This window comes from Nerophis ophidion, linkage group LG15, assembly GCF_033978795.1.
Source record: "Nerophis ophidion isolate RoL-2023_Sa linkage group LG15, RoL_Noph_v1.0, whole genome shotgun sequence".
NCBI classification, from domain to species: Eukaryota; Metazoa; Chordata; class Actinopteri; order Syngnathiformes; family Syngnathidae; genus Nerophis; species Nerophis ophidion.
The window spans coordinates 11,298,323-11,308,580 of NC_084625.1; the positions used below are offsets into that span (position 1 = coordinate 11,298,323).

Consider the following 10,258-nt stretch of genomic DNA (forward strand, 5'->3'; position numbering starts at 1 on the left):
GAAGTTGCGTTAATGGTAAGAAGTTATTTATTTATTATTGGTTAGTGTGGAGCTTGCCCTCCTGGGGGTTCTTCAGACCACCAAGCACCGACATGAGAGCCTGTTTCAGGGTTACATTATTGTTTTATTTTTCAATAAGTCCCTTAGTTGCTTTCCAGCAATTGTATTATTCTCTTTCGTTTTCGCTCGCGCTCTGGCTCCAGCCCCAACCCCTACTCTCCTCCTGGCTGCTGCTTATAACAGAGTGACAGGTGATTAGATAACAAGGCCCAGGTGGGCCGTCTACACACCTGTCGCGGATTTAGAGGCCGGTCCTGGCACACCCCAGTTCACTGCAGGCCCACAGGCCACGCCCCCTCCACAGGTAGCTTCAGAATGACAATGTTATTACAAAAAATAAGAGACCTATTATACTCTAGAAATGTTGGTCTTACTTAATAATGCAGACGTTTAGTTGTGTTCAGTGTTAAAAAAAAATATTATATGGCTCTTACGGAAATACATTTTAAAATATTTGGCTTAAAAAGGTTCATGACCCCTGTTCTAGAAGGACAACCATCTCAGCAGCAATCCCCCCCCCACGGGCCTGTATGGTAGAGTGACCAAACGGAAGCCATTTCATTTCTTAGTAAAAAACTTTGCCAAAACGCACCTGAAAGACTCTCAGACCATGAGAAACTGAATTATCTGGTCTGATGAGACAAAGATTGAAGTCTTTGGCGTGAAGGCCAGGCGTCATGTTTGGAGGAAACTAGGTAAATACCATTCCTACAATAAAACATGGTGGTGGCAGCATCATGCTTTAGCGATGGTTTCTGGGAAACTAGTCAAGATAGAGGCTTCACGGTGGCAGAGGGGTTAGTGCGTCTGCCTCACAATACGAAGTTCCTGCAGTCCTGGGTTCAAATCCAGGCTCGGGATCTTTCTGTGTGGAGTTTGCATGTTCTCCCCGTGACTGCGTGGGTTCCCTCCGGGTACTCCGGCTTCCTCCCACTTCCAAAGACATACACCTGGGGATAGGTTGATTGGCAACACTAAATTGGCCCTAGTGTTTGAATATGAGTGTGAATATTGTCTGTCTATCTGTGTTGGCCCTGCGATGAGGTGGTGACTTGTCCAGGGTGTACCCTGCCTTCCGCCCGATTGTAGCTGAGATAGGCGCCAGCGCCCCCCGCGACCCCAAAAGGGAATAAGCGGTAGGAAATGGATGGATGGATGGATAGTCAAGATAGAGGGAAATATGAATGTAGCAATGTACAGAGACATCCTGAATGAAAACCAACACTTCCATCCAACCTGATGGAGCTTGAGAGGTGCTGCAAAGAGGAAACTGACCAAAAATAGGTGCGCCAAACTTGTGGAATTTTAATCAAAAAGACTTGAGGCTGTAATTGCTGCCAAAGGTGCATCAACAAAGTACTGAACAAAGGCTGTGAATACTTATGTGCATGTGATTTTTAAAATTTTTTATTAAATTTGCAAAAATAAAAAATAAAAACTTTGACTTTCCAGCGGATATCGGCAGACCCGAGTTCAAGCTGGAGGTGAGCGGCGACAAAAGGAAGACGACACTTTTCGTGACGGACCCTCTGACGGCCTTGTTCAAAGACGACCAGCAGATGAACGTCAGGGACGTTTTCTCGGAGCAGCTCCAGTACAAAGTCACGTACCGCAGGAATAAGAGCACCGGCAAGGTACGGCACATTCGACAAGACGGCGATTCAGCCTGAAAGTGGAAAAACCGAGGCATCTTTGGCGCTGGTGCTTTCAGAAAGTCTACATCTCCAAGACCAACGTGATGGAAATACCCAACCTGGACCGAGGGGAGAGTTACTGTTTTACGGTTCAAGCCTTCATTCCCAGCCGAAGCATCGATAAACAGCTGGGAAAACCGAGCCGTACCCAGTGTTCCAACGACGACAATGAAAGCTTCTTTGATGGTAAGGCTCGCATTATTTCTAATATCCATAACTGATACGTGCATGATATTCAGCAACTGTAGTCCAGGGCAGCATTTTTCTGTGACCTTCATTTTAGTGTCTTTTGTTCCCAAAGCCACCGAGGAACGAAACATCTTCATACTATCCATAATTATTCATTACATTAACTATCGTGTAAACCAATCCAAACAATTATTGTAGGATTTGTTTGTCAATGAAGGCCATTCAATTAAAAAAAATCAAAACACAAACAACTTTGATCCTTTCATCAGCTACTAAATGTAGTACATCGCATAGTAATTAAAAAAACAAGATTTTAAACAAATGTGTGTATTTAGCACTTAGTGTAATTGGATTAATAGCAGAAGTATGGAATTGTTGAAAATCGAATATAATCTGGCCAATATCAGTTAATTAAAGAATTTTTAAACAAGACTTGTGACGCTGCTTACGATATTTGAAATAAAGCAAAATATACTGATCGTGTAAAACCTTGCTGTGATGAAAATACAGAACACAAAACATGTAAAACAACAGTAAAGACGTCCCAGTAATTGTAAGCAATACAACAGTAGTACACAAGTCAGTAATTGTAAGGAAGAGAACAACATGACACAAGTCCCAGTAATTGTAAGTAAGCCAACAGTAGTACACAAGTCAGTAATTGTAAGGAAGAGAACATGACACAAGTCCCAGTAATTGTAAGTAATCCAACAGTAGTACACAAGAAGAGTAATTGCAAGTAATCCAAAAATAGTACACAAGAAGAGTAAGTGTAAGCAATACAACAGTAATACACAAGTCAGTAATTCTAAGTAATAAAACAACAGAACACAAGTCCCAGTAATTGTAAGCAATACAACAGTAGTACACAAATCAGAGTAATTGTAAGTAATAGAACAGTAGTACACACGTCAGAGAAATTGTAAATAATACAAAAGTAGTACACAAGTCAGAGTAATTGCAAGTAATACAACAACAATAGTATTAAAGTCTGAGTAAAAGAAAGTAATAAAACAACAGTACACAAGTTTGAGTAATTGTCAGGAATACAACAACAGTACACAAGTCGGAGTAATAGTAATAAAACAACAGTACACCAGTTGTAGTAATAGTAATAAAACAACAGTACACAAGTCCCAGTAAATGTAGGTAATATAACAGTAGTACACGTCAGTAATTGTAAGTAAGAAAACAAGACAACATAAGTGCATGTAATTGTAAGTAATACAACAGTAGTACATAAAGTCTGAGTAATTGTAAGTAATACAAAAGTAGTACACAAGTCAGAGTAATTGTAAGTAATAAAACAACAACAGTATTCAAGTCTGAGTAATTGAAAGTAATAAAACAACAGTACACAAGTCCGCGTAATTGTCAGGAATACAACAATAGAACTAAAGTCTGAATAATTGTGAGTGATACAACAACAGTACAACAGTCGGAGTAATAGTTAGTAATAAAACAACAGTAAACCAGTTGCAGTAATAGTAATAAAACAACAGTACACAAGTCCCAGTAATTGTAAGTAACACAACAACAGTACACTAGCTGGAGTAATTGTAAGTAATACAATAGTGTATTGCGACACATGGTTTGTATTACACACACACACAAAGAAAAAAACTTGATATGAATATTTATTTGTCCACTTATCCGTGTTAAGAAGTATTTTCTTACTTTGTTATGTTTTCGTATTAACTGTCCAAATACTTTTTATCAATTATTTAGTGGCTCAGTAATTGAATTAGATCTTAATTCTTCATCTTTACAGGATTGAAAAATACCACAACTGTGTACTTTTGTGTCCTGTGCTAACACTAAAACTTTGTGTCTATTTTTCCCACAACAGTGTATTCAGTCGGTGTGATTGCAGGCGCCGTGCTGCTTATTTTGCTGCTCATCATCGCCATCGTCGTGTTAACCATCGTGTGCTACAGGCGCAGGAAGAAAAGTAAGGAAAGCGAGAAAGAAGGCGTTCCACTGCGGAGTGTGTAACTTTGACCATGTCTCTTTAGTCGCTTTTGGAATATGCGGTACAGCGAGAACAGATTTCCTTTCCTGACACAGGAAACAAAAGTCCAGTTTCTGTGAAACTGTTTTGGTTAATGGGATTTTACACAGTGTGGAAAATAATTCTGCACAACATTCATACTGCTCAAACACTCAATGAGAACTTTTCCATGTACACAATATTCATGTTTCCTTTAAATTTTGCCTCCACAAGTACTCCCATTTACTGTACATCACTCTGCACCGGCTGTAGGAGTCGTGGTGCCAGCTAGCGACCAATACTACCGTTTTATTGATATATATGATATATTGATATAGCGGGGGACGACTGTACATGACATTGGACTCGCGAGGACGAGCTGAGACGAGATTTAAACATTTGGAAATGTTTTAAAAGTTTGCATGTGTGATAATTATGATGTCCTTCTCGTGTTAGAACGTCTTTCCTCTGTTCAATCATGCTCTTCAAAGGCACAATGACACAATACTGTGGGACATGTGTGATCACACGACACTGTGGGACGTGTGTGATCACACGACACTGTGGGACGTGTGTGATCACACGACACTGTGGGACGTGTGTGATCACACGACACTGTGGGACGTGTGTGATCACACGACACTGTGGGACGCGTCTGCTCACACGACACTGTGGGACGCGTCTGATCACACGACACTGTGGGACGCGTCTGATCACACGACACTGTGGGACGCGTCTGATCACACGACACTGTGGGACGCGTCTGATCACACGACACTGTGGGACGCGTCTGATCACACGACACTGTGGGACGCGTCTGATCACACGACACTGTGGGACGCGTCTGATCACACGACACTGTGGGACGCGTGTGATCACACGACACTGTGGGACGCGTGTGATCACACGACACTGTGGGACGTGTGTGATCACACGACACTGTGGGACGTGTGTGATCACACGACACTGTGGGACGTGTCTGCTCACACGACACTGTGGGACGCGTCTGATCACACGACACTGTGGGACGCGTCTGATCACACGACACTGTGGGACGCGTCTGATCACACGACACTGTGGGACGCGTCTGATCACACGACACTGTGGGACGCGTCTGATCACACGACACTGTGGGACGCGTCTGATCACACGACACTGTGGGACGCGTCTGATCACACGACACTGTGGGACGCGTCTGATCACACGACACTGTGGGACGCGTCTGCTACTGCTCACACTGTGGGACAAAAAATATTAATTCACATTCGAATCACGATTCTTATTCATCCCGATTCTAAATTGATTATATTTTTAAATGTGTTTAAAAAAATATAAAAAATATATACATATATATAATTATATATATATATGTATACATATGTATGTGTATATATATATATATACACACATATACATATATATACATTTTTAGTAGGGGTGTCAAAAAAAGATTTTCGAATGAATCATTATCTTTAATCTATTAAACAAAAATTAAATTTTTTTTTTTTTTTTTAAATAAATATTTTTTAAACATTTTTTTCTCTTAAATCTTTCCTGTCCAGCTACTCGGGCAAATCATAAAGTTGATGAAGATGATCATATCTGCTGTACAAATTTACTACAAAAAATATTCTCTTGATGCCTTATTTGTATTTGACTTTATTAAATGTTTAGGTAGAATTTTACTAAACCAGTTTTCTTTTAGGTAATATAGAAATTTGTCACAGCAGTTTATCTATTTAATAAGAATATAGTTAATCATAGACTGGCACCCAATGTTAATAAAAAGTATTGATTTTGAATCGAGAATAGATTCTGAATTGATTTGTTATCCACAAGAATCGAATCGTGCGATGCCTAAAGATTCACAGCCCTAATTTTTAGAGCTTTTATAACCTGTTTTGAAAAAGTTTCATTACAATAATTATACCAAATAATACACTGCGAGAATCAGTTTGAATCGAGAATTGATTCTGAATCGAATAGTCACCGCAGGAGTTTTCATCGGATTAAGTAGTTGCCTTACTTAAGTGTCTTACTCTGGATAAATAAAGGTTAAATAAATCTGTCAATACATGTAGACCAGGAAGTACATGCTTACATACTACATTACCCAGAAGGCTTAGAGATGTAGGCAGGAACAAGAAGTAGGTCCGTCCTCCCACTAAATAGTTGATATTGTGTTATATGTTGTTGTTACTGCTTCATCAACGTAGGAAAAATAATGTTTTGATTAGACAGTTGGAGCGTGCGTTTCGGACCAATTTGATTGCCGAAAATGACACCGATTGACCAAAAATGTGTTTTATAGTCGCGGGCATCGGACTAAAGTTGCAAACCCGAGCATAATTAACAGGTATTGATTGACATGCGATTATTGCGCAAATTGCAAAACCTAGAGGGACTGAAATATGTGGCAGCCGTCCATTTTCATAATTTCTGGGCTATAAGAGCTGTTGCTATGGTAATGAGCAAGCACATCCAAAGTGCTGCTCTGTCACGTCTTGTAGCAGGTCTCGAGTCAACGAATGACGCAAGGTTTACTTGTGCGAATGTGAGCTTCCGATCCCGCCCACTTTCACATTACGTGCATCAGCAGTCACAAAGGTCTTTGAAGTCAGTGACAGCTGCTTGGAAATCCTCAGATATGCTTGCTGCGGAGACTGGAAAAGGGGGCGGGGCTTCCTACCCTTATTTCACATTTCACTTTGGCCAGCTCTCGTCATACCCCAAATATTTACAATACATTATTTCTTTGGCATGGGAGCCGTGATCATCTGCGACAATAACTATAAAAATAATAGAGCTACAGCCCTAATTGCTATCTTCAATGCTAACATGAAAAAATATGCTAATTCATGTTGTGTTATTTTTAAATCTGCAAACTCCATTGAATAGTGTGGCCATGCCACTGTAATGTGTGAATTAAACAATCTAATATTTAATTAGGTTTTCACTATATTTCAGGTAGTACAGGAATACTGTGTGCATGGAAGTGAATATATTAGTACTATTATCTGCGTGTATTTATTTGAATTTTTGTCTTTTCTAACTTCAATCTGCAGCTGTGTGTGTTATTGTTGTTGACAATGAATCACTATTTAATATTCAACTTACTACTGAGATGTCAGATTTTAAATCGTTTTGTGGACCAAAGGGTACGAAAATATTGGATGTTGAAAGAAAATATGAATTGTACAGTAGACAGAACACCAAGCTAAAATGTGTATATTTGAATGGTTGGGGTACACCAAGTACCACAGCAGGTACTACTTGGAATCTTTTTCTTTTACAGATGATTATTTTTGCATATCTTTGACACTGTCCGTACTGTAATAATTTTTGTGCTCTGTGTTTATGTGGAACTTGACACTGGAAACTCTAATAAATACCTTTAATATTTCATTGCCGTTATGTGTTCAATACATGCTGCTTGGTGGAATACACTGAAATACTTCAGAAGTGAATAATATACAGTTAACTTGGTGCATTTGATTAATAACTACATGCTTTTGCTGTTAAATATCCATGAATATCATCATTCAACAGGGTTTGAAGAATTGTCATTGAATTACTGTACTTACAGTAGTACTTCCAGTACTAACAAACTACTGTGCTTAAAGTAGTGCTTACAGTAATTACAGTAGTACTTGCACAACTAACAAACTAGTGTGCTTAAAGTAGTGCTTATAGTAATTCAGTGGTTCTTAACCTGGGTTCGATCGAACCTTAGGGGTTCGGTGAGTCGGGCTCAGGGGTTCGGCAGAGGTCAAGACACACCCAACTCATCGTGTAAATAAAAACTTCTCCCTATCGGCGTAAACTTCTCCCTATCGGCGTATTACGAATACGGCAACAGCAGAAGTAATTTGTTGTGAGGTTATGCACTGTGTTGGTTTTGTTCTTTGAATAAGATGATGTTCATGCACGGTTCATTTTGTGCACCAGTAAAAAAACATGGTAACACTTTAGTTTGGGGAATATATTCACCATTAATTAGTTTTTTCTTATTCACGTGCAAATTAGTAACATATTGGCTCTTAACTGGTCATTAAGTACGTATTAGTGCCTTATTCGGCATGACCTTATAACCCTAACCAAATAACTCTAAATTAAGTCTTTGTTACTTAGAATTAGGGCTGCAACAACTAATCGATTATAAAAAACAGTTGGCGATTAATTTAGTCATCAATTTGTTGGATCTATGCGATGCGCATGCGCAGAGGCTACTTTTTTTTTATTTGTGTAAAAAAAAAATATATATATATTTTTTTAAAATAAACCTTTACTTATAAACTGCAAGATTTATAAACAGCTGAGAAACGACAATCAAAATAAGTATGGTGCCAGTATGCTGTTTTCCAATAAAATACTGGAAAGGATAGAAATGTAGTTTGTCTCTTTTATCCGATTATCAATCGATTAATCGAAGTAATAATCGACAGATTAACCGATTATCAAATTAGTTGTTAGTTGCAGCCCTACTTAGAATATGTTCCCCTGGTGTCCAAAAAACTCTATATTAAGTCTTTGTTACTTAGAATATGTCCCCCATACTAAAGTGTTACTAAAAACATATACCGTATTTTTCGGACTATAAGTCGCTCCGGAGTATAAGTCGCACCCACGGCCAAACTATGAAAAAAACCTCGACTTATAGTCTGAAAAATACGGTAACTCTGTCTTAAATTTGAAAAAAACATTTGAATTGTATTTTTCACTAAAGAAGGGTTCAGTGAATGCGCATATGAAACTGGTAGGGTTCGGTACCTCCAACAAGGTACAGTAATTACTCAACAGTACTATTTACAGTCCTTACAGTATGAAATACAGTAGTATCCATCCATCCATCCATCATCTTCCGCTTATCCGAGGTCGGGTCGCGGGGGCAACAGCCTAAGCAGGGAAACCCAGACTTCCCTCTCCCCAGCCACTTCGTCTAGCTCTTCCCGGGGGATCCCGAGGCGTTCCCAGGCCAGCCGGGAGACATAGTCTTCCCAACGTGTCCTGGGTCTTCCCCGTGGCCTACTACCGGTTGGACGTGCCCTAAACACCTCCCTAGGGAGGCGTTCGGGTGGCATCCTGACCAGATGCCCGAACCACCTCATCTGGCTCCTCTCAATGTGAGGGAGCAACAGCTTTACTTTGAGTTCCTCCCGGATGGCAGAGCTTCTCACCCTATCTCTAAGGGAGAGCCCCGCCACCCGGCGGAGGAAACTCATTTCGGCCGCTTGTACCCGTGATCTTATCCTTTCGGTCATGACCCAAAGGTCATGACCATAGGTGAGGATGGGAACGTAGATCGACCGGTAAATTGAGAGCTTTGCCTTCCGGCTCAGCTCCTTCTTCACCACAACTGATCGGTACAACGTCCGCATTACTGAAGACGCCGCACCGATCCGCCTGTCGATCTCACGATCCACTCTTCCCTCACTCGTGAACAAGACTCCTAGGTACTTGAACTTCTCCACTTGGGGCAGGGTCTCCTCCCCAACCCGGAGATGGCACTCCACCCTTTTCCAGGCGAGAACCATGGACTCGGACTTGGAGGTGCTGATTCTCATTCCGGTCGCTTCACACTCGGCTGCGAACCGATCCAGCGAGAGCTGAAGATCCCGGTCAGATGAAGCCATCAGGACCACATCATCTGCAAAAAGCAGAGACCTAATCCTGCGGTTACCAAACCGGAACCCCTCAACGCCTTGACTGCGCCTAGAAATTCTGTCCATAAAAGTTATGAACAGAATCGGTGACAAAGGACAGCCTTGGCGGAGTCCAACCCTCACTGGAAATGTGTTCGACTTACTGCCAGCAATGCGGACCAAGCTCTGACACTGATCGTACAGGGAACGGACCGCCACAATAAGACAGTCCGATACCCCATACTCTCTGAGCACTCCCCACAGGACTTCCCAAGGGACACGGTCAAATGCCTTCTCCAAGTCCACAAAGCACATGTAGACTGGTTGGGCAAACTCCTATGCACCCTCAAGAACCCTGCCGAGAGTATAGAGCTGGTCCACAGTTCCATGACCAGGACTGTAGTAACAGTACTAAAAAAGACTGTACTCACAGTAGTAACTACTGTACTTACAGTCCTAAAAACTACTGCCCTTACAGTACTAACAAACCAATGTACTCACAGTAATACTTACAGTAATAACTACTGCATTCGGTCTTAAAAAACTACCGCACTTACAGTAAAACTTATGGTACCAACTATTGTACTTTCAGTACTAACAAACTACTGTCATCAAAGTACTACTTATAATACCAACGACTGTACTTCCAGTACAAACTAACTACTGCACTCACAGTAGTCTTT

At 40.7% G+C, this 10,258-nt stretch overlaps 1 protein-coding gene across 1 annotated transcript in view; it reads left to right on the plus strand.

Moving 5' to 3' along the window:
* f3a (coagulation factor IIIa) overlaps positions 1-7,336 on the plus strand; it is a 20,772-nt gene extending 13,436 nt beyond the window's left edge. The window contains exons 4-6 of the mRNA XM_061921513.1: positions 1,513-1,694; positions 1,772-1,940; positions 3,793-7,336. Of these exons, the coding sequence (XP_061777497.1) occupies positions 1,513-1,694; positions 1,772-1,940; positions 3,793-3,938 (497 nt within the window). The 3' untranslated portion in view covers positions 3,939-7,336. The remainder of the gene's footprint in view (positions 1-1,512; positions 1,695-1,771; positions 1,941-3,792) is intronic.
* The last annotated feature ends 2,922 nt before the right edge of the window (positions 7,337-10,258 follow it).